Source organism: Microcebus murinus, chromosome 17 (genome assembly GCF_040939455.1).
Source record: "Microcebus murinus isolate Inina chromosome 17, M.murinus_Inina_mat1.0, whole genome shotgun sequence".
Taxonomy (NCBI): Eukaryota; Metazoa; Chordata; class Mammalia; order Primates; family Cheirogaleidae; genus Microcebus; species Microcebus murinus.
Window position 1 is genome coordinate 34696721 of NC_134120.1, and position 24522 is coordinate 34721242.

At 40.3% G+C, this 24522-nt stretch overlaps 1 protein-coding gene across 3 annotated transcripts; it reads left to right on the forward strand.

The window, feature by feature from the left end:
- The first annotated feature begins 161 nt into the window (after window positions 1-161).
- ZSCAN30 (zinc finger and SCAN domain containing 30) lies at window positions 162-24400 on the forward strand. 3 transcript variants are annotated; one of them, XM_075993535.1, is made up of 5 exons: window positions 162-340; window positions 9820-10127; window positions 10364-16552; window positions 16837-16975; window positions 19350-24400. In XM_075993535.1, the coding sequence occupies exons 3-5, from the start codon at window positions 15926-15928 to the stop codon at window positions 20279-20281; spliced, it is 1698 nt and encodes a 565-aa protein (XP_075849650.1). In that variant the 5' UTR covers window positions 162-340; window positions 9820-10127; window positions 10364-15925; the 3' UTR covers window positions 20282-24400. The 3 variants fall into 3 exon arrangements, with proteins under 3 accessions (XP_075849650.1, XP_012597580.1, XP_012597585.1); XM_012742126.3 differs by having other exon boundaries at window positions 16048-16552; XM_012742131.3 differs by lacking the exons at window positions 162-340; window positions 9820-10127; window positions 10364-16552; window positions 16837-16975 and adding an exon at window positions 16982-19243.
- Window positions 24401-24522: the final 122 nt, after the last annotated feature.

Below are 24522 nucleotides of genomic sequence, written 5' to 3' on the forward strand. Positions count from 1 at the left end.
GACTCTCCATGGACTCGAGAAACCGAACACAGGTTCTCGGTGGCGCTGCGAGGCCCTTGTCGGCTAGATCCACCCGGGATTCCTCGGCCTTCCATGAGCCGGCCTCACGCGTACCTCGACTTGGTCCCCGGACCGCCGTCCAGCCTCCCACTCCGCCTGCCCGCCATCACACTGTCCACTCTAGGCCGTTGGGAGGATTGCTCAGCTCTATGGCACGTCTCGCGCAAGCGCCGAGAATTAACTCCTGAACGCCCGCGGAGCTGCCTCCAGAGGCGCCTTAGCCAGGGACCTGCTTGGCCAGAGACAGATCACCTTGCTGCCCTATCTGCCGGTTCTTGAGGTGAATGTCGGAATCCATTATCTATTGGGAAAGTTCTCAGGGGCAGGGTAGGTTTTCTGACTATATAATGAGATCTTCATTAGTCTTTTTTTAAATAACCACCCTTCCCCCATCGCATAATCTTAATCGCATCATTCACAGGTGTGCTTCCATTCTAACTTTCTTCCTGTCCTCTCTGTTTTTCCTTCACCCCCAGAACAGTGGCGCGTCTCAGAATCACCTGGACGCCTTATTAAAATACTGACTGCTGCCGCTACGCCCAGAGTGTAGGACTCAGTAAGGGCCGGGCGTGCGCCCAGCTTCTCAGGTGATCCGGATGCTGTTGGTCCTGGGACCACACTATGAGAAACTGCCTAGAAATAAGTGATGCTCAGTAATGAATCCCAGAATTTCTGGGAAGCTGGATTTTCATGGTCTGCTTAGTTGGCTTGCCAGTACAGCCCTCCTAAAGGATCAGGGTGAGAAGAAGGACTTGAAATGGGGCGAGATTAGGGTGGTTGGCGGCCTTCAGGGTAGGAAAGGATATAGCTGTGTCCATAGAAGTATCTTGGGAAATGAGGAGAGGTTGGTAGAATGTTTGAGACCAGAGAGACAAGTGACTTGGGTTTAGGTGCTGGGGAAAGGTACAGATTTGAGAAAATGGTGGATGGCTGAAGTGATGGTTGAGGTAGAAGAAAATGGTTTCTTGGTCCCAGCCCAAGACCTTCTTTGCATGTATGAAATCTTCCGGATAATATACGTGTAAGGGGAAAGAGAGGTGGGAACTTGTTTCGGCCCACCCCTCCCAAGTAGAGAGTGCAGATACTTCTTTTAAAAAGTAAAAAGCTTTTAAAAGGAAGTTTTATTGCTGTATAATCTACCAAAATAAATAGCAAGTGGGGCGCAGTGGCTCCCGCCTGTAATCCCAGAGATTTGGGAGGTAGAGGCGGGGGGATTGCTGAAGACCAGCCTGAGCAACATAGTGAGACCCCCGTCTGTTAAAAAAAAAAAATTAGCGGAGTGTGGTTGGAGGTGGCTGTGGGGAGGCTGAGGCAGGAGGATGGCTTGAGCACAGGAGTTGGAGGCTGCAATGAGCTATGATCTGCCACTGCACTCGATCCTGGGCCACAGAGTGAGACCCTGCCTCAAAAAACAAAACAAACCTCAAATATTTAAAGTGTATAATTTAATAATATATACAGAGGTGAAACTGTCACCACAATCAAAATAGGGAACATATCTATCAACCCCCGAAGTTTCCTTCTGCTCCTTGGTTATGCCCTTGCTCCCAACCTCTGTCCCCCACCACTAGTTACTGGAGATTAGTTTGGATTTTCTATCGATTTGTTTAAATGGAATCATACAGAATTCACTCTTTTTTTGTCAGACTTCTTTCACTAAACATTAGTTTGAGATTCATCTATATTGCTGTATGTATCAATAGTTCATGTCTCTTTGTAGTTGAATAATATTCCATTGTATGTGTATATGTCACAATTTGTTTATCCATTCACTAGTTGATGGGCATTTGGGTTATTTCCAGTTTTTTCTATTACAAATACAGCCGTGAACATTTGTGCACAAGTCTTTATAGCGACATATACTTTTTTCCCCCTTTCTAATGGTAGCTGTATGTTTCATGTTTTAAGAAGCTGTCACACTATTTTTCAGAGTGGGTGTACCATTTACATACTCACCACCAGTGCATGAGAATTCCAATTCTTTTTTTTTTTTTTTTTTTTTGAGACGGAGTCTCACTCTGTTGCGTTGGCTAGAGTGCCATGGCATCAGCCCAGCTCCCAGCAACCTCAAACTCCTGGGCTCAAGCTATCCTTCTGCCTCAGTCTCCAGAGTAGTTGGGGCTACAGGAATGTGCCACTATGCCCAGCTAATTTTTTCTATTTTTGGTAGAGACAGGGTCTCATTCTTGCTCAGGCTGATCTCGAACTCCTGAGCTCAAACGATGTGCCTGCCTTGGCCTCCCAGAGTGCTAGGATTATAGGCATGAGCTATACCGCCCCGAAAAGTTCCAGTTCTTCTACATCCTAACCAACTCACTTGGTTTTCATGTGCATTTCCCTAATGACTAATAAAACTTAGTCCTTTTTATATACTTATATGATATTTGTATTATTACTTGGTAAAGTATCTGTACAAATCTTTTATCTATTCTGGATGCATGTCTTTTATCACATACATGCTTTGCAAATATAATGTGGCTTAAGTTTTCTTAACAGTATTTTTGGAAGAACAGTAGTTTTAAGTTTTGATGATGTATAATTTATTAATTGGTTCTTTGTGGATTGTGCTTTTGGTGTCACATGTAAAATATTTTCCTAACTTAAGGTTACCAAGATTTTCTTCTATTGTTTTCTTATAGAAGTTTTAGGTTTTACATTTTGGTCTATGATCCATCTTGAGTTAATTTTTTGGGTTTTAATTTGCTCTTCTTTTTCTGGTTAAAGTGGAAGCTGAGGTCACTGATTTGAGATAGTTCTTATTTTCTAATATAGAAATTCAGTGCTGTAAATATTCCCCTATGTACTGCTTTAATAGTATCCCACAAATTCTGATATATTGTATTTTCATTTTCCTTTAGTTCAAAATACTTTCTAATTTCCCTTTAGATTTCTTCTTTGGCCCGTGGATTATTCAGAAGGGTTTTTAGTCTGTAAATATTTGGGAATTTTCCAGAGATTTTTCGGATGTTAATTTTAAATTTAATTCCATCGTAATCAGAGAACATACTTTGTATGACTTGAATCCTTTTAAATACATTTAGACTTGTTAATGGCACAGAATATGGTCTATCTTCATAAATGTTCCAGGCACATTTGAGAAGGATATATATTCTGCAGCTGTTGGGTGAAGTATTTGATTATTGTCAATTAGTTGGTGGACAGTATTATTCAAATGTACTATATACCTTGCTGATTTACTAATATTAAAAATAATTATTTAGATAAGAGTATGGATTGCTGACTATAATTGTGGATTTGTATATTTCTCCATGGGAGTCTTGTCAGTTTTTAATTTACATATTTTGAAGCTCACACGTTGTATACATATTTAGGATTGTTATTTCTTTTGATTGACCACTTTTTTTTTTTTTATCATGAAATGACCTTCTTTATCCCTGGTATATCAGTCAGTGTTCAACCAGAGAAGCACAACTAGTAGCAAAGTATATGTATATGTATATATGGATTTGTTATAGGGAATTGGCTTACACAATTATAAGAGCTGATTAGGCAGCCCTATAACACTGCCGTGTCTATGTGTGATGCTGGAATTTGACGTTGACAAGGCAGTCAGGAAGGAAGATGGAAGTAAAATGGGAGAAGTCAAAGTCAGGCTGGAAGTCACAAATACAAGCTTGAACCTCATGAGAATAGACTGAAACCCATGTTAATTCTTGTTGCCTTTGTCCTTGGTGGTGACGGTAGCTTCCAGAAGTAGGGGCCATTGGTCACAGAGCTAAACACACATACCTAGCCCAGGATTTGGAGAAGCTGAAGAAGGATCTAGAAGAGGGTAAAGCAGTTGCAGGTCAAGCTGCAACAAAGGGGAGTCAGCAGTCACCAACAACATATGTGAGCTACAAAATGGCTGCTGTTTCCTTTCCACATTACAATCTTCCAAGAATCTCCTTTGCAGCCCACCCAAAGTAGTAACTTAAAAGAAAGAAATTCTAGGAAAAATAATTCACCTTAGCCAAGTTGACACATTACAGAACCATCATAGTTTTACTTCTTGTCAACCTGGCATCATACACCTTTCCTTAATCCATACTTAATCTCCAAATAAAGACAGTAACAAAGTCATGCTTCCACCTAATGTAACACAACTATCCTCCATAAAACTATTAATGTACTAACCCTTTCCAAAGAAGATGATAAAAGTCATTTTTTGTCTGTGAGTGCTGTTCATTTTTCTCCTAGCTGATAACACTTTGATATTCTATAACTTAAATACTAAGATATAAAATTAACTATTATTAGTATATCTTGTGTTAGATAATAAGGGGATGAGAGAAGGAAGAAACATAAATTTTCAAGGGGCTCCCCAAAGAAGCTAGGTGCATATGGTTGCCTACCAGAGGGTTTTTCTTGGATTCAACCAGTCATTAAGACCTTTAAAACTACCACAGACCACCTTTGGCAACAGATTCACTTAGAAGGATTGGATAGAAACCAGTGTTGGCCAGTGGGCAGCAACTATTCCTTCTCAACAAATGAGTTCTAATCTAAAAATAAATTTCCAGTTCTGGGTAAAAAAGGGAAGTGAATTCAAATTGTGAAGTCACACAAAAATTAACTTGCCTCTTGCTCAAATAAATATTAACAAGTAGGCTACTGCTATTTGTTTTGAATAAGATATTTAGATTATGGAGAATAAGACATCAATATGCATGTCCAGTTGACATTGACTTTCTAAAAATCAGAACCACTGCTGAAAAGTCATACTCAGAAAGCAAAGTAATGGTCAATATAATCACAGTTACCAAGGTTCACTTTGATAGAGGTTGATGGACTTGTGTCAGGAAATACCAGAATTCTCTAAGACCTTTAGGGTTGATTTCATACCAGATAATTTTCTTTGTTTTCAATTAATGAGGTCACTGGTATCACTTTGAAAAGTCTTCAACTCTTAAGTAACTGAAAACCAGCTCCTAGTGGTTTAAACAAATCTTGATTTGTACTTATCACATTGTTGTGGATTGAATTGTGTCCCCCCAAAAGATATGCTCAAGCCCTAACTTACATTACCTCTGAATGTGACCTTATTTGAAATACAAGTCTGCTGTAGACTGAATGTTTGTGTCCCTCCAAAATTCTAACTCTGAATGTGTTAAATTCTAACTCCTAATATGACGGTATTTGGAGGTGGAGCCTTTGGGTGGTGATTAAGTCATGAGAGCAGAGCCCTCATAAATGGGATTAAGTATCCTTATAAAATAGGCCTCAGAGAACTCCCTCATCCCTTCTGCCATATGAGGACACAGTAAGAAGATAGCTAGGTACCAGGAAGCAGGCCCTCTCCAGACACTAAATCTCCTAGTGTCTTGATCATGGGTTTACTTTCCTCCAAAACTGTCAGAAATAAATTTGTGTTGTTTATAAGCCACCCATTCCATAGTGTTTTTGTTATAGCAGCCTGGATGGTCTAAGACAGGGTCTTTGCAGCTGTCATCATTAAGATGAAGTCATAATAGCTTAGCGTGGACCCTAATTAAATGACTGGTATTTTTATAAGAGAAGCGAATTCAGACACATAAGAGACAGGAGAATGCATGTGAAGACAGAGGCAGAGATTGGAGTAATACATCTGTAAGGGAAAGAATGCCAAAGTTTGCCAGCAATCACCAGAAGCTAGGAGAGCAGCATGGAACAGATCCTTCCCTGAGCCTTCAGAGAGGGGATGGCCCTGATAGCACCTTGATTTTGGGTTTCTAAACTTCACACTATGAGAGAATAAATTTTTGTTGAATTATGCCACCCTGTTTGTGGTAGCAAAAGTGGAGTGCTATGATGACTAAGACGTGACTAGGCAAGAGGAATTTTTCAGCTGCATTATAATCTTATGGGTCCACTTTCATTGACTAAAATATTGTTATGCAGCACATGACTGTAATTACTATTAGAGTAGTAATCAATGAAATTGAGAGCCGAAAAACAATAGAGAAATATCAATGAACCTAAAATTTGGTTCTTTGAAAATACCAACAAAAATTGACAAATCTTTACTAAACCAATCTAGAAAATAAGAAAGAGATTCCCAAAAGCAGGGATGAAAGAGAGGATGTCACTACCAACCCTGTTGTAATTTAAAAGAGTGTGAAGAAATACTGTGAATGACTTTATGCCAATACATTACACAACATAAATGAAATAAACATATTACTAGAAATATATAAATTATCAAAACTGACTGAAGAAGAAATAGAAACTGTGAATAAATGTATCAAGTAAAGAAATTGAATTATTAATTTAAAAGCCTAACAAAGAAAAGCACAGGCCCAGATGGGTTCACTAGTGAATTCTGTCAAACAGTTTTAAGAATAATACTAATCCTTTACAATCTCTTCCAGAAAATATAGGGGGCCAACATTATTTGAATACCAAAGCCAGACAAAGACATCTCAGCAAAAGAAAACTACAGAGTAATATCTTTAACAAATACAGACACAACAATCCTCAATAACATATTAGCAAGTTAAATTCAAGATGTATTAATAAAAAGGGCATAGGGTTGTATATCATGACCAAGTAGAATTTATCCCAGTAATAAAAGGTTGGTTTAACATCCAAAAATCAATTAGTGTATTTAGAGACTTAAGTAATTCACTCTTAATAATGGCCATCAATAATTGAATGAATGAATATTGGTGTAATCACATAATATAATACTATAAAAAGGTACAGTACACATTTACCTATAACAATGTAGATGGACTTAACAAAAGGCAGACTCAAAAAAGTATATGTTGAATTTAATTTATATAAAGTACAAAAGTAGGAGAAAGCAATATATCATTATCAAATTCAGTGTAGTGGCTGGCTTTTGGGACTAGAGGAGGGTAACTTAAAGCACAAGGGGGACTTCTGAGGACAGATAATATTTTACTTTTTCACTGAGTCCCAGAAACATGAGTGTGTTCAGTTTGTGAAAATTTCACAAACTGTATGCTTATTTATTTACCTGTCAGCATTACTAATCTATACTATTGCTGTCCTGAATTCAAAGCATCACAACATGGGCCAAAATGCACCATTTTTTATTACAGTGCTTCATCTTTAATAGAAATATGTATACGAGGAAAGACAGAATGCTTATGCATTTGAGGTGCCTTGAGTTTTCATTAAAGGAGATTTTCTCCAAAATCAATATTTTTATTTATCCCTTTGGTACTTTGTATACTTCAGGACAATGTACCATAGTAAAATATTCATAAGGTGGAAAAAGGACCATTGTAAACTTTTACAAAGTCAACACAAACAATCACTGGGGAAAGAAAAATTGGATAGCCATATTCAGAAGAATTAAACTGGATCATATCTCTCACCGTATGGAAAAATCATCTCAAGATGGAGTAAAGACTTGAATTTAAAATCTGAAACTTTAAAAATACTAGAAGAAAACCTAGAGAAAACTCTTCTGTACATTGGTCTAGGCAAATAATTCATGACTAAGACCTTGAAAGCACAGGCAACAAAAACAAAAATAGACAAATGAGACTTGACTAAGTCACAGAACTTCTGCACAGCAAAAGAAATAATCAACAGCTTGGACAACCTGCAGAATGGGAGAAAATAATTGCAAATTACATCCAACAGGGGATTTATATGTAGAATTTAAAAGGAATTCAAACAACAAAAACAAATAATCTCATTAAAATGTGGGCTAAGAACATGAATAGACACTTTTGAAAAGAAGACAAATGGCCAGCAAGCTTATGAAAAAAGATTCAACTTCACTAATCATCAGAGAAATGTAAAACAAAATGATAATGAGATATCATATTTCACCAATCAGATGGCTATTATTAAAAAGGTAAAAAATAACAGATATTGGGGAGGATAGGGAGAAAAGAGAACTCATACACTGTTGGTGGGAATGTAAATTAATGCAACCTCCATGGAAAACATTGTGGAGATTTCTCAAAGAACTAGAAGTAGAACTACCATACAATCCAGCAATCACACTGCTGGATATCTACGCAAAGGAAAAGCAATCAATATCTAAAAAAGATACCTGCACTTGTTTGTTTATCACAGCCCTATTCACAATAGCAAAGATATGGAATCAACCTAACTGTCCATCAGCAGAGGATTGGATAAAGAAAATGTGATATATATATACATGGTGGAATACTGTTCAGCCATAAAAAAGAATGAAATCATGGCTCACAGCAACATAGGTGGAAGACCATTATGTTAATACTTGTGAGCTCAATAACATGTACACATGGAAGCAGAATGTTGAATGACTTGGTTAGGTGTGGAGGGAGGAGGGAGATGAATGATGGCCAGGTCCCTTGGTGGGTACAATGTACATTGCTTCAGTGACGTGTGCACTGAAGGCCCTGACTTCACCACAATGCAATATATCAATGTAGCAAAATTACCCTTGTACCTCATGAATATATACAAATAAAAAATAAATGGAAAGAAAACATACTACTAAGCTACAGTAATCAAAACTGTGGTACTGGCATGAGGGTAAACAGAGAGATCAATGAAATAGAATAGTGAGCTCAGAAATAAATCCTCATATATGTGATCAATTGATTTTTGAGAAAGGTGCTAAGACCACTCAGTGGGGAAAAGGGTAATCTATTCAACAAATGATACTGGGGAAACTGGATATCCACATGCAGTGGAATGAAGTTGGACTCTTACACCATATCCAAAAATTAATTGAAAATAGATCAAAGGTACAATCACATTCATAACAGGGGCTATTCACAATAGCCCGAAGGTGGAAGACACCCACCTGTCCTTTGAAAGATGAATGGATAAATAAAATGTGTTATATACATGCAATGGAATATTATTCAGCCCTAAAAAGAAAGGAAATTCTGACATGTGTTACAGCCTGGATGAACTGGGAAGATATTAAGTAAAATAAGCCAGTGACTAAAAGATAAAAATTGTCTGATCTCACTTATATTAGGTACTTAGCCTAGTCAAATTTAGAGAGTCAGCAAGTAGAATGTTGGTTGCCGGGGGTTGGGGTGAGAGAATGTGGGGTTATTGTTTAACCCTTTGCACTCGCATGTCGAGTGTGGATAATGTCGAGTGGATAATGAGAAAAAAGCAAGCGAGTGCAAAGGGTTAATCGATATGGAGTTTCAGTTTGGGAAGATGAAAAAGCTCTGGAGATGGATAGTAGTGCTTGTACAATCATGTGAATGTACTTAATGCTGCTGAAGTGTATACTGAAAAATGGTTAAAATGGTAAATTTTATGTTATGTATAAATAAAAAATCTTTAAAAAGTGACATAGATATGAACATGAACCAAACAAATTCTGAATTAAAAAAATTCAATTACAGAAATTGAGAACTTAAGGGAAATGTTTAAATATTACTTTGAAAAGTAAACTATCACTGAAGGGAGAGTTAGTAATCTGGAAAATGGGTGATAAAATATGCAAATGAGAAAAATGAAAAAAAAAGAGGAGGTAAGAGATACAAAGGATAGGGTGAGGAAGTCTAACACTTTACTGAAGTTCCACAGGAAAGCATGGGGCTGGGAACAATATTTGTTCCCTTATTCTCCCATCATATTTTTATATATTATCAAAGCTTGCTAAATTCACATGTCTAGGCACCTGTTCTTCTGTCATCTCTTTTGCCCTTTTATCCACTCTGCATAATACTGTCAGATACTGCTCTGAAGTACAGTTCTGGCCACGTCACAATTAAATAGTCTGCACAGATTACTATATACATTGGAAACTCTCCACAACCCAACTAACTTCAACCAATCCCTTAGCCTAGGTTCAGGCCGACCAAGATGCCGGGCTAATTCCCGAGCGCGTCCTGAATTTCCCACGGCTGTGTCTCGCTCCTGCCGCTCCCTACGCGGGAAACCTGTAAGCTCCTCCGTCTGTGCCAACATTGCAGCCATTCGGCGAGGCTCAGCGTGAGCAGCACGTCCCACGAGGAAATCATTACAACCTGCTCCGCTCACCGCCCCGAATCCTCCTCCCCACCGCCCTGCGCCCTCGCCATCCTGGGCAGGACCGCCACCTCGCCGCCCTCCCCGCAGCTCCTGGAACCGTCACTGTAGACGTGGTTGAGGTGAGTGTGGTCTGGCCCTCTTCCTCTCAAGATGTAGAGTCCGTGGGTTCTATTTTTTAAAATTCTTTTGATGCTATACTAGCCTGCAACTAAAAGAGGGGAAAATACGTATATTTAAATATATACGTATATTTTTATATATTTACATATATGTCAAATATACAAGTTTATGTATTTATTCTCCCACACCCCCTTCAGTCACCCGTCAACCGTTTTACCCTGGATGTCCCCGCCAGGTCTGACCCGGACCTGCGCCCCTCCTTCCGAGACCTGACGCTGCGCGAGCCGCGGAGCTGCAGTCCTCCGGGCTTCCTAGAGGGGCGCGCCGCCCCGCTTCCGGCGCGAGTGAGGCGCAAGGAGGGCGTCCTGCTCCCTCTCGGGGACCGGTGCCCACAGCGGGTAGAGCGAAGGGTGAGTGGGGCAGTCCGGCAGCGCGGCCCTAGGTGCTTCCCTGTCCGGCCTCAGCCCTCCCCGCCGCCTTGCCTGGGCCCCCTTGGCCTGCCCCGGGCCACTGGGAAGGGCTTCGGCTGTTCCAGGGTCCTGCCCCTAAGCGGCGCTGTCAGCCTGCAGGTCCGTGGGTCCATCATCCACTCCCCCTTGGCTCCTTTGACTCCTCGAGTACTTACTCAGCGCCTTCTGTGTGCTGGGCTGCAGGCTTAGGAGTTAGGAGTCAGACGTGCTTTCCTGCTACTTCTCACACGGCCAAGGCTCGCTCTTGAGTCAGGTGTCAGTCATCCGTCTCAACTCCCCAGGTCTGGATGAGATCCTTTATCGGTTGCTGTCAGAGCACCTTCTACTTTCTCTTGTGTAGTATTTTCAATCACAATTAGATTAGGTAATTATGTATGCTTTCTATTTAACGTCTGCCTTCCCTACTATTTTTAAGTTATGTAATGGCAAGGACACTGCGTTGTTTATAACTATTTGCTCAGCACCTAGCACAATGCCTGCACACAGACAGGCACTCAGTAAATGTTATAAAATAAATGTGTGAAAAACGCAGGTCCTCTTCTAAAGGGCGGTTTGATTGGTGGGAAGTGCAAACGTGTGAAGGCATTTCAGCAGAGAGTAGGCATCTAAGAGTAAGGATTCTGGAGTCAGATCATTTGGTTTCAAAACTGTCCAGCGACATCACTTACAAGCCATATGACCTGGAACAAATTACATAACTTCTCTGTTTCTCTTCAGTTAAGCAACTGAACTACACGATAGAGTGCAGTGAAGATAAAATGAGTGAAGATACTTAAAACAGGTAGACAGTGCTTGACTCTGTAATGAAGGTTCAGTTAAGTGTTTTCTGTTACAGTTAAGCAAACAGATACATTATAATACCTGTTACATTATAATAACAGTGGTGCTGCAGCAAACAGGATTGTCCATAAGTGCCCTGGAGGTTCCCTCTGGGTTGCTTGGACTAAGAGCTAGCTAGGATCAAGGACTCACATTTTCCCAGAGGGAGGTCTATATCCAAACTCAGTGCTTTCCATTTCCTCAGCTCTTCCCATCCCTCCCCTCCATATGCTGAGTAGCTGGTTCCCTGGACAACTCTATGCAACTGACACCCAAATGTAGACTTCCAGTCCAAAACAGTCAGCTTATACACCTCACTAATATTCCCCAAAGCTGGTTGCTCACATTTGCACCATGAGAAGGTAGAGGGAGCTCTCTCCTGAAACACAAGAACGCCTCTCCTCAGACTTCCCTTCTGTGGGATGATGGGAGAATCAGGGACCTGTGCTTTCTTTACTAACCTCTGGCTGGTAAGTTTCCCCCATAAAGCCTATTCTATAACTCATGCCTTGTGATGTGGAATTTGGCCCTTCCCTTGCCTCTTATCTCCTCTGAGCCAAGTGTTTGAAAATGTAGATTTTATTATTATTCAGGCATGGTGAAGACAACAGATCAGGAGATGGTTGCCATTGAAAACGTAGTTTGTTTCTCAGTTTCCATGTGAAGGGGACATGCCTGGCCATGCTGGGCCACACAGGGAAGCATCAGGGTTAGTTAGGAGGCAGAGGGAGTAAGAGAAAGGCAGGGGCTTTTACCGTGGTTTCCATGGGAAAGGACAAGGCAGAGTAAACAGGCTTAGCACTGGCTAGTTTGAATAATTTCAGTTGGCTCTGGGTGTATTTGTTGTCCCTAGTTTTTGGGTACCTGTCTCTAAGGTGGTTAGGGCAGGGGAATGGTGGCCCTGAGTGTGAGAGCCTGGTAGAGGAAGTGGTGGGGGTATGTATGAAAGGCACACTCACAGATGAATTGTTTACTATCTCTAGGAATTGACCAGCCCTGAGAGGCTAGCCCCTTCAGTGCCATTAAGGCCCCAGATGTCAAAGCATCAGTATAAAAAGGTATTCAATGCAGCAAGCACTTGTCAGCTGCCTTATGTTATTTCTAATTCCTGGAATGCTGCAATGTTATATTATTAACTCTATTTTTAGGAGAGGAAATTGTATCTCAGAAAGGTTCAGTTGGTGACTAATATCATACAGCTAGTAAGAGGCATGATTCTAAATTGGGTTACCTAACTCCGAAGCTGGCTCTCTAGGTGAGCTAGATCACCTCTCTGTAGTATATAAAGTGCTGTGAAAACATTTTGCAGTCCTTATTAGGCATTTGGCAATATCGACAATTGCCTCTTGGAAATTCTCCTCCCTGGACCATAATGACACTCATTCTTTTATGTATAGAACATGCTATGTGCCATGTGTTGGGTTGAGTGATGGAGACACAATAGTGAACAAAATGTTGATGTAGCTTACAATCTAGTCATGGATAAGACAGGTATTAACCAACTAGTCCCACTAAAGTATATATACTGACAGTGAGAAAAATGCTCTGAGAGAAAGGAATGCAATTCTCTTTAACCTTGTCTCTCATGAGTCCTTGCTGGCCCAGGGTTCTTAACCCTGGCTGCCACCAGAATCACTTGCAGAATGTTTTAGAAATATGGCCATTGGGATTCTGACTTGGGCTGGGGTGCAGCCCAGGCAAATGAAATGAGTACAATCAAAGAGCGCCTTGCCTCTGTTACGGAGTTTTTGTTTTTGCTTTTTAAAAACTAGTCAGAGGAACATGATCAGATTTGCAATTTGAAAAGATCACTCTGATTATAAAGTAGATGACAGACTAAGAAGGACCAAGTGAATGTGGGGAAGCCAGTCGGTGAATTACTGTGCAGTGTGACAGGATAGTTGCTGAGACGAAGATGGTGGCAGAGGTCAGAAAGGATAGATTCTGGAGTTAGGAAATAAAATCAACAGGACTAACTTTGCATTAGATAAAGGGAGGAACTTAAAAAAAAAGGACCACTTAGGGATGCTTCTATATTTTTGGCTGTGCAGCCAGGTGGATGTTCCTACTTCTTGAGAGGGAACCACTGGAGGAGGAGCAGTTTTAGGGTATGAGGAACCATGAGTTAATTATGGATGTGCTGAATTTGAGGTCCTTTTGAGAAATTCAAAAGGAATTATGGTAGGAGTAAGGAACCATGGGTAAATAGGTCTGGAGCTCAGATGGGATGTCTAGACTAGATGGATGATAACCCAAGGAGAGGATGAGTTTGCCCAGGAGGAAATTAGAGAGTGAAAAAGGGGAGGACTTAGGGCTAACCTCATGGGCTGACGTAGAGAAGGGTAGGCCTCTGAAAGAGATGGGAAAGGAGCAGAGATGATGCTTTATGATTAAAAACATCTCTCAGTGACATACCCATAGAGGCAAGTTGGTAAGACACAATATTTTTAATAAAATAGAATAATACCACAAACATTGAAATGAAAAGGTGACATAACATGGACTAATGGTCACTAAATGAAGAACACACATCAGTGCGATACAGCTCTTGGTAAATGCTACATACACATCCATGCCCAGAAATTTCTTAAATGATGATTGTCACATTACAAGAACTAGAGAAATGTATTTTTCTTATACTAAAAAATTAAGAAGAAAAGTATCCCCAAGTTTCTCCGTATTTAGATGTGTGTGAAGCATTTGGTAATGTCTGGCAAAGCAGAGTTTAGAAAATGCTCTTTGTAGGCATCTTAGACCTAACTTTTTTAATGAATAGCTCAGCAAATGACACTGCCATCCTCCAGTCACCAGGGCCACCTTCTTGACTCCTCTCTGTTCGAAATCCTTATTGAGCATGTTCCTAATCTCCCATCTTTATATCTTTTGGCTCCCATGGCTCAGGTCCTCATTGTCTCTTACCAGAATGGTTGAAAAAATCCCCTTCCCATCTTCTTTACATCACTCTGTGGGTGGACTGACAGAGTCTCCAGCCTTCCCTGTGGCCATGAAGATCAAATGCAGAGTCTGTGGCACAACCCCTCAAGCCCTTGGTGGCCTGGCAGTTCCTCTATAGGTGCCTCCTATCTTTCTGTTCTTTAACTGTGCCCCAGGCTAGTGCAGGGTTCTTCACCAGGCTGCACATCACAAGCACTTGTGGCACTTATTGAAGCCCCACCATGCTTAAACATCTTTATTTGAATTGTGACTCTAGCAATTATTAATTCTGTGGCCTTGCATAGCCTCTCTGAGCCTAAAGATGCTCCATGGCTGATCCTGAGCCATAGTCAGAGGTGAAAACCACTAGTCTGGTCTTGCCGGACTACCTTCAGTTTCCTCAGTGGGCCACACCCTCTCATACTCTCCATTTTCTTTGCCTGGGTGACCTTCCTCTACATCTTCACCTGGCTGGCTCATATCAGACTGCTGAGATGTCTCCTCCAGGCAGCTCTCCCTGGCTCTTCCTGCCCGTCTCCCTGGTCTTGGTCAGTCATCTTTCCCTTGTGCTACCTTGTCTGCTTGCCTCCATCCTTGGATTTATCACACTATTTATGCTTTCTGACTCTACACTAAGAGTCCCTGGGGACAGACCTTTTAATCCTAAGACTCCTGCCTAGCACACAGGAAAATGCTCAAGTATTTGTTTTTATTCTTTTTTTTTTTTTTCTGTCCAGTGATACTTCCAAAGACTCAACTATTTGTTGAAAGAAAGGATGAAGGAATCCATTTCTCTTTTCTTTGTGCTGTTTCAGGACCTTGTGACTTAAAGTCAAGAATAATTTATCCTGTGTACATTCACCCTGGCCATTCTTCTTGACCCCTTCCTAACATTTTCACCATCATTCCTAATTTATAGTATCAACTAAGATTCCTGGGCATTAATGCATTCTGTAATCAAAAGAGCAAGGTCTTCAGAGTTGGGCAATCCTGGGTTCATGTCTTGATTTTGCTATTTACCATTTTGGAGCCTTGGGCAAATTACTTAATTTTCAAGAACCTCAGTTTCCTCATCTGTAAAATGGATATGATAATACTTATCTCACAGTGTTATTGTCAAGCCCCAATAAAATAGTATTTGTGAAGTGCCTGGCCTATAGTAGATGTTTATTAAGTATGATTTCCCTTCCTTTGGGAGGTCCCATGTGTAATAGAAAAAGCTAAAGACTTTCGTTGCAGAGCCCAGTTCTACTGCTCACTGGCTGTGTGTTGTTGGTCATCTTATGATTCTCAGAAACCTCCTTTGGAAAATGGGCATAATTTTATCATTGTCCTTATTGAGTTGTTAGAAAAATTATATCAAATTTATATAAGTGTCCGGCTAATACTCAACAAAATGTTAGTTATTATTCTAGACAAAATAATGTACTACAGTATTTTTCCTGCTTGCCATGATCTATGAGCACTATTATCCATGATGTTGTCCCTAACATTATTATTAAAGGTCAAATTGATTTTGGCTACACTGAAAATTTGTATTTCACATCCTGAAAAAAATCCTGCATCATTTATATATGTATCATTTATATGGAAGCTCCCTTTTAGTCAATTGTCTTTACAAACTGGCCTTTAAAAACCTGTGTTTATATTCCAAGCACATGTTTCCCCTGTGTAACACGAGCATTGTTCACCTCAGGAGCTCCCTGAAGAGTTGGAATTTAGAGGGAATCTCTCAGACACAAAGCTCTCCCCTGCCTCAGCTGGGCAGCCTTTTCAGACTGTTTCTGCCCAGAATGTCAGGAGAGGCCACAGCTTTGACCTACCATGCTCCGAAAGAACAAGAAGGACTTATAATTGTGAAGGTTGAAGAAGAGAATTATGTTTGGGGGCAGGACTTTGGCCTTCAGGGAAACCCCTGGAACCAGGAGGTATGCCGTCAGCGGTTCAGGCAATTTGGTTACTCTGACTCCACTGGGCCCCGGGAGGCTCTGAGCCGACTCTGGGAGCTATGTTGTCAGTGGCTGCGGCCAGAAGTGCACTCCAAGGAGCAGATCCTGGAGCTGCTGGTGCTGGAGCAGTTCCTGGCCATCCTGCCTGAGGAGTTGCAGGCCTGGGTGCGAGAGCATCGGCCAGAGAATGGAGAGGAAGCCGTGACTATGCTGGAGGAGCTGGAGAAGGAACTTGATGAGCCAAGGCAACAGGTAAGAAGTAGGTGTTTTATTGGTTAGACCTTTTGTAAATTAATGGGGAAGCAGTTATGAGTGGCAATGACTCTGCTCTAAGAGAATTATACCATTTCTGTCTTTTGGGTTATTAATTATTTATTTCCTGGGCTTAAGTCACTATGGGTTTTAGTCCTGTTATTTTTCTCTCTAGTCATTTGATTGAGTTTTTAATTCCTCCTGCCCTGCCCTGTTACTCTAGGAGTTTTCCTCCTGTGTATCCTCAGAATCATAGTGCTGGTACTTGATTACTCTACTCCTAGGACACAGCTCATGGCCAAGAAATGATCTGGAAGGAAATGACATCCATGGGAGCCCTGAAGTCTCTGAGTAGCCTGCTGCAGCCCTTGGAGAACCAGTGCAAGAGTGAGGCTCAGGAGCCCCAGGCTTTCAAGGAGAGAGGTGAGGAGCCCCAGTCCTTTTGGGATTTAGGATAGAGGTGAGGGCTATCATCTGTGGTATGGTTCATTTTCGTAGTGACAGTCACTGTGGCCATCACTGAATATTGTGGTAAGGCCTCCTTGCCTAGAAATATTCTTCCATTGGCTCTGCTTAGAATCTGAAATTCCAATATCATTTCTAACTTTGAGTTAAGAATAAGGTCTTTAATAAAATTCTCTAAAGTAGCCATAATATTCAAAGACCAATATTCTATTGTTTAAAAATTTATTGCCATTGGCAAGGTAGTCCCTAAGATGGAGTTGAAACTGTATCAGAAACTGTATCAGTAATAGAAAACATATAACAACTTGAATAGGGAAAAGTTTAATATTAAGAATTATATAGACAGAAGTCTGGTGAAAAAAAAAAAGAATTATGAACTATTAATATAACAGTGCTTTAACTACTAAGTGGTGTAACAAAAAACCAAACTTTAAAGCATACAGGAATAACAGATATGAGGAGTCTCTAGAGCTGAGGCAGAACACCCAAGGAAGGAACAAATCTGCAAGAGGGTGCCATGTCTTCCTCTTCTCTGCCTGGGCTGAGGATCCAGATCCTCTTCCCTGCCTGGGCTGAGAGGGCGCAACCCCAGCCTCTGGATGGAGATACTCACTGAGTGCTGAGCTGGCAGAACTCAATGAGGAGCCACTCTCTGGGGTGCCAGAAGGCCCCCATGGGGCGGTGACATGGCACAGAGCTTGCTTGGAAGGCACCCACAGAGATGGTGCCTCTGGAACTCATTGGGGTGTGCACTGCTGGGTGTCCCAAGTGCTACAGAAACAAACACAGAGAGCATGCCAGAACCAGGAAGAAAAGCCCCTTCCTCTTCCAGTGCCCCTCCAGCCCCCTCTGTTGACATAAGTTGCATCATGCCAGCTGGCAAGAGAGAAATATTCCAGTATCACAGGCAGGGCAGTGAAGGGTGGATTTGAAACTAAGAGGCAATACATTGAGAGCTGTCACAGATGCCAAGGATAAGAACTGAAAGGACTTTGATTATGTTATTGACAAAATTAGGTTATCTCTATACCAATATTTCTAAATATTCAAGTGACAATTTCTTATTCTACTATAATCTCTATCTGTCATTTCTGGGAATTATTCCAATTAACTGTTTATTCTGATTTTTTTGATATAATAATAAATGGATAGTTGAAAAAACAAAAATCTTGATGTTTTCCTGATCTATACATCTAAGGTCAAAGTTTCCCTCTGGTCTCAGTTTGACTTTATATGGTTATAGAATTTAGAGTGATATTTAAAATCCCATAAGTTACATTGCTTTTCTAATTTCCACAGCTCTTAATTTTGTCCTTATATATCATATTGCCACTTTATAATTTTTTAAAATATTTCTTTATTGATATTAAACATCTTTATTTGAATCATGACTCTACCAATTATTAATTCTATGGCCTTGCATAGCCTCTCTGGGCCTCAGTTTCCTGATCTGTAAGATGCTCATACATTTAGAGGACTCTTGGGAAGAGTAGGTTAACTTAACAGTTTTTCAGAATAAAATAATTCAAGTTGTATCAGCCATCTCTCTCTCATAGTCTCCTGTTAGGAGTTATTAGAAAACTAAAGATAAAAGAGGCATGTTTTATAAGAGCTGGAAGGTTTGGTTTTGGGTAATCACATCTACTAATTGTTTCCATCCCCTTCTTTGACAGTTTACACATAAAAAAGCGAATCTATTAGACTCCCATCTGATCCCAGAATTAGTCAGGAAACTGCAATATTTCTTCTCATGCTCTGGGTATCTTATTCTATTTGATTATAATTATTTGATTCATTTGGAACCTGTCAGAATCTGCAATTGCCTTAATGCTGCTAGTTTTGTTCTAGTTCAGCTACCTTCTGTTTAATACTAACTCCCAAAACATTTTGTAATCATATCTTTTGCTCTCCTACTTTGCTAGAAGACCACTAAGACTCTTAGACATCTTTATCCTGAGTATTCCTTCTCACCTTTATTCCATTTCCTCACCACCTAAAAATGTATCTTCTCTAACCAAGGATTGTCTTCTAGCTTCCTGGTTTCTACTGTTTGTCACTATTTTCTCTAACTAACGTCTTTCCTTGTCTACCATCTCTCCTCCCCAACACTGACTCTCATTCTTTGTCTACCTTACTCTCTGAGGGAGCCACATCTCACTACTCCAGGCCACTTTTCTGAATTCTTCTAGATTGGGAAGCAAGTTTTGAGAATTTTCCTCCTAATAGGTAAACATTTATCACATTTGGTTTATTTTCTGTTCCTGCTACAATAGTTTCCTTTCTTCTGACATGGAGAATAAGTGACATTTGCATTTTCTATTCACATTGTTAGATGACAAGATGGTGGCTGACAATGTGTTGACAGCAAAGCAAGAAATTATTGAATGTGCAGCCTCAGCAGCTGTGATATCCTCAGGAAGACTTCCTGGGGAAATGCCTTCAGAACAGATAGTTGAAGAAGCTTTGGGAGGTCTAGGCAACTCTGAGAAGCAAGAGGGAAATGCTGCAAGGAACAAAATGAGTCTTCTTCCTTCCCAGGAAAGACATTTCAGTCTGGCAACCTTCAACAAGAAAATCCCCACGGAAAAAAGTGTCCTTGAATGTAATGGAAGTGAAGGAAGTCTCGGTGTGAAATCAAACAATATTAAACAACAGAGAGTTTACACTGGGGAAAGGCTCTATGAGTGCTTTGACTGTGGAAAGGCCTTTTGCCAGAGCTCAAAGCTGATTAGACATCAAAGAATTCATACTGGAGAGAGACCTTATGCATGTAAAGAATGTGGCAAAGCCTTCAGTTTGAGCTCAGACCTTGTTAGACATCAGAGAATTCATAGTGGTGAAAAGCCCTATGAATGTTGTGAATGTGGAAAAGCCTTCAGGGGCAGCTCAGAGCTTATCAGGCATCGGAGAATCCATACTGGAGAGAAGCCTTATGAATGTGGTGAATGTGGGAAAGCCTTCAGCCGGAGCTCAGCCCTTATTCAGCATATGAAAATTCACACTGGAGATAAAAGCTATGAATGTATTGAGTGTGGTAAGGCTTTTGGTAGGAGCTCTATCCTTATTGAACATCAAAGAATTCACACTGGAGAGAAACCTTATGAATGTAGTGAATGTGGAAAATCCTTCAATCAGAGCTCAGCTCTCACTCAGCACCAGAGAATTCACACTGGGGAGAAACCTTATGAATGCAGTGAATGTAGGAAAACATTTAGGCATAGGTCAGGCCTTATGCAGCATCAGCGAACACACACCAGGGTTTAACTGTAGTAAAGAGCCATCAATTTTGAAATGCAAGGAATTCACTGTGGGGGTGAGACTGCACAGATAGAAATTTTCTGAGAGCATGGTTTCTGTCTTTCCAACCCAGTTCAGTACTGTAAGAAGAGATCCACACAAAGATATTTGTTATGATTATTAAATTGTTGAATGGAAGAACAATTTCTCCAAAAATAATGGTAGATACTTCCTAGAAGTCTTCTCCAAAGTTCTTCTCCAAAAAATATGGTAGATACTTCCTAGAAATGCCTAACACATTTCTGGATGAGGATGCTCAGGTCTTCTCCAAAAATAATGGTAGATACTTCCTAGAAATGCCTAACACATTTCTGGATGAGGATGCGCATCAGTTCCCCCTTCACTCCACTCTCTACCAGCCCAGACATAACTGCCATTGGGTACCTTCACAGTAAGTCCAGGATTGGTCTGAAAGAGCTTTCTATAAGATGGCAAGGACCATTGCCCAGCAAGAGAATTTGTGCATTTGGCAAGTGGGGGCACATGTTGAGTTATTCAGCTGTCTGTAATGTTGAATTGAGAAGTTGTGAAATGAGTTACAATATTAGTTTAATAGTATTGGAGGCAGTTTAATATTAATAGTATCTGAGGAATGGTGGTTCATTCTGCACCTGAACTAATTCTCTTCTTAGCCCTGAGCTGCTTGCTGAGGTCAAATCAGGTTTACAAATTTATTGAGTACCTGCTATGTGATAGCCATTGGAGCAGATATTGCCCTCCTTGAGTTAAGGTGTACATATTTACTAAACAGGTAATTACAGTGAAGTGTGATAAGTGCTTTGGTAGGAAAATACAAGGTTCTGTCTAAGTACATGGCAGGGCCACCTAACTTGGTCTGTGAGTCACCGAAGACCACCTGGATGACATCTCAGTTGAGACCTAAAAGGTGGGTAGAAGTTACCCAGGTCAACAGCAGGGGAGAAGAGAAGAACTTTACAGGCAGCGGTTATAGCACATATTAATACAATGGCATGAAGATAAGAAAGGATTTGGAGATACAACTTCATCAGGACTCTTCTCTTCAGCAGGCATTAGTTATTACAGGCTCTGACTCAGAGCCATGACATGTTGATTTGTCTTCTTATTTATAATTACTGAGCTGGGGAGCCTATTCCAGACCCAGAGTGACCTATGAGACCTTGAACTACTTGGAGTTAGTGTGGTAGATGACTCTGATGCATCTTATGGAAGCAGGCATGTATGTACACCAAGGAAAGAATAAAACTGGGAGGCCACAGGGACAGTGGGAACTGGGGTGATTGTGTCTCATACCTGGGACTCAGGAAATGGGAGGCATGCAGGAACATAGTGATGGGAAGACTATCTTTCCAGGCTCCACTGTTCCTCATTCCCTGACATTCTCCACCACGCTTGCAGACCCTAAGCTACTTGAGGACAATTCATATTTGTTGAGTTACCCCCTCAGATTCCTGAAAACCATTCTTATCTGCTAATTTTTATTTTGGAAGTTTTAATTAACTCACATTTGCTAAGCGCAATTAATACCTAAGAGAAAGCTTGATTCCTCTCCTTAGATGTCCTTCCAGACAGTGTCATTTCTGAAGAAGACTTGGTGATCATAGCTGTTGTGGGTAATAGGGGAGGTAAGTTTACCCTCTTTGTGTCCAAAGATTGTGCAGTTATCATTAGCGAGGTCAATCACAAATCTGAAGGGAACCTGCAAATGGATAGTGAGTTGAGTTTTCCTATAGGTGACAATCAAATAATTTAATGTTTTAAATATCTTTTAATGGATTTTTTCCTGATTATGAATTGATTATAAATGTTCATAATATACAAGATGAGAAAGTATAAATCACCCACAATCCCATTCCCCATAGAGACATTGTTAACATTTTGGAGTACTTTCTATTAGTGTTTTTTCTCCCAGCTCTAATATTTTTGGGAAAAATCTTGTTTAGTAAATAATTTTTGGTAACTAATTTTTACATTTTTAATTAAACTGTTTAATATTAGAATGTAATGCAAGATGTATCAAAATAAAATTTGAATTTTAAAGGTTTGCATTGAAAGTATTCATTTAGGAGTACGGAGCACAATAATGAGTGGAGATAATGCTTGGAGGACAGGGAAGGGGCTGTGGGAAGAAGTCAGGGGATTGGTGTACTCAGTTATATCCCTTGAACCAAAAAGTGGGAAACTGTGGCAGCCAGTCTTCAGGGCTGCAGTTCATCAGGCAAAGTCACAAAATTGAGGGGGCATCTGGGATTGAGTTGTTGAAAAGCTCAACATGGAAATGAGAGCAAGAAGGAGCCTCTTTAAACACATAGGCATCCTATGTCCACCAGACTTAGGACTCTTCCTTCCCTTAGGCCGGCGGTGGGGGGTGTTGTATGCACCAAATTGGAATCCTCACCATTAACTGCAGAGAAGTACCAGCTTAGGCCTGTGGACTGGGCAAGGGCCTGCCATGACCTTCCCTTTCTCCCCCAGCAGTTCCTCGATAGAAATGTGAGCTTGGAGAGACCATGGTCAGATTTGCTTTAAATTTTCAATCCTTTCACAGCAAGACAGTGTTAGTTGAAAGCTATGGAAACGAGGCAGAGAGAAGCAGGAAACTAATATTACACACTTTGCCTAAATTGCACATTATCTTTTTAAATCCATGTAAGATCCATTTAAGGTAGACACTGTTACCCCTGGATTGCCTCTATACCAAGAGAAACAAGACAGTCCTGACCAGAAAGTAAACACATGAATTCTCTTCCAAGCAAGACTGGTGAAGGAAAAAACAATTTCCCTTGACATCCACCTTGTTTTGGTGCCTCCCTCCATTTTGTAAAAATAGAATGTTGAAGCTTTGATCATAAGTGATCATCTACTTCAGCTCCTTTAAAGTGAGGGTCTAGAACTGAGGTGACTTGTTCATGTCTGCAGAATTCATGGAAAAACTGTCAAAGGTTTTCACCTTCAAGGCTATAGCTTTTATCAACTGTAAATTCCTTCTGGCAGTGGGATATATAATTTGTAGACTTTTTGTACACTATGTGTAAGATGGCTGAGTCTGCTATTGTTATTTTACCACTGATGAAAAGCGAGGATCAAAGTTAGTAAGTTAGCCAACATCCTGACACGTGGAAGGGACTGAGATGCTATGGGAAGCAAGTGCTTTTCATAGTATTTTCTCAACTGTTCTGGGCTTCCATTCACTCTTCCCCCCTAATTTTAAGAGTATTAGATATTTATTGTAGAAAAGTTTGGAAAATACAGAAAAACACAAGAAAAGGTTATTCATAAATCACTTGTAACCTCAGCATCCAGACATAACCAGTATAGCACCTTGAATTATATATTTCCATTATTTTTAATGAATAAATATATATTTTACATGGGATCACATTGTACATATTTAGTATTTTTACTTAACAATATATCATGAATGCTTAATTTCTTTCAACATTAACCATCAGTTTGAACAGCTTTTAAGATTTTGTGTACATTCACGATGGTTTCTTCAGAAGCATACATTTCCAGGTAAAATTTCGGTCAAAAGGCAATGCTTAAGGCTTCTGGTATTGATTGCCAGATACAGTATGTACTCACATCTTACCAGCAGCATTAGAGTCCCAGTTTCCCCAAATCTTTGTCAGATTTATAAGGAGAAGAAATGTCATTTTAACTCTTGCTTTAATATGCATTTTAACTCTAATGAGGTTGAACATTTGCGTGTTACTCATTGGTATGTATTCTTTCGTGATTTGCCTATTTAAGGACTAGTTTTTTCTATAGAACTTTCCCATGAGAAGACAGTACAGAGAAGTGGCTGGCTCCACAGTAGGGCTCTGGGTTCTTACACTTGGGTTCAAAGTCTAATGTTATTATTTTTTAGCTGTTTGACCTCTAGCCTTCATTTCCCTATCTGGAAAATATGAGCTGTAGTGAGAAATAACTAATACATATATACAAAGCCAAGTACTTACTACGTTTCTTACTGATGTATGCAAGAGTGCTCTTAAAATAAAGAGTATTCCCTTTCTCAATGTTGTATCAACTCCTACTTAACACCCTACTCCTTTCAGTTTGTTTGGGTCTTTCTCTGTGAAACAGGATGAAAACAAGAGTTGAATAGCTCTTACCAAGTATTTTGTTAAATTTTACCAGCAATTCCAAATGATCTCCTTCCTTTCTCTTTTGGGGCATTTAGCTCTCTTGTCGTTCTTACTGGTTAGCACATACCCAACCATGTA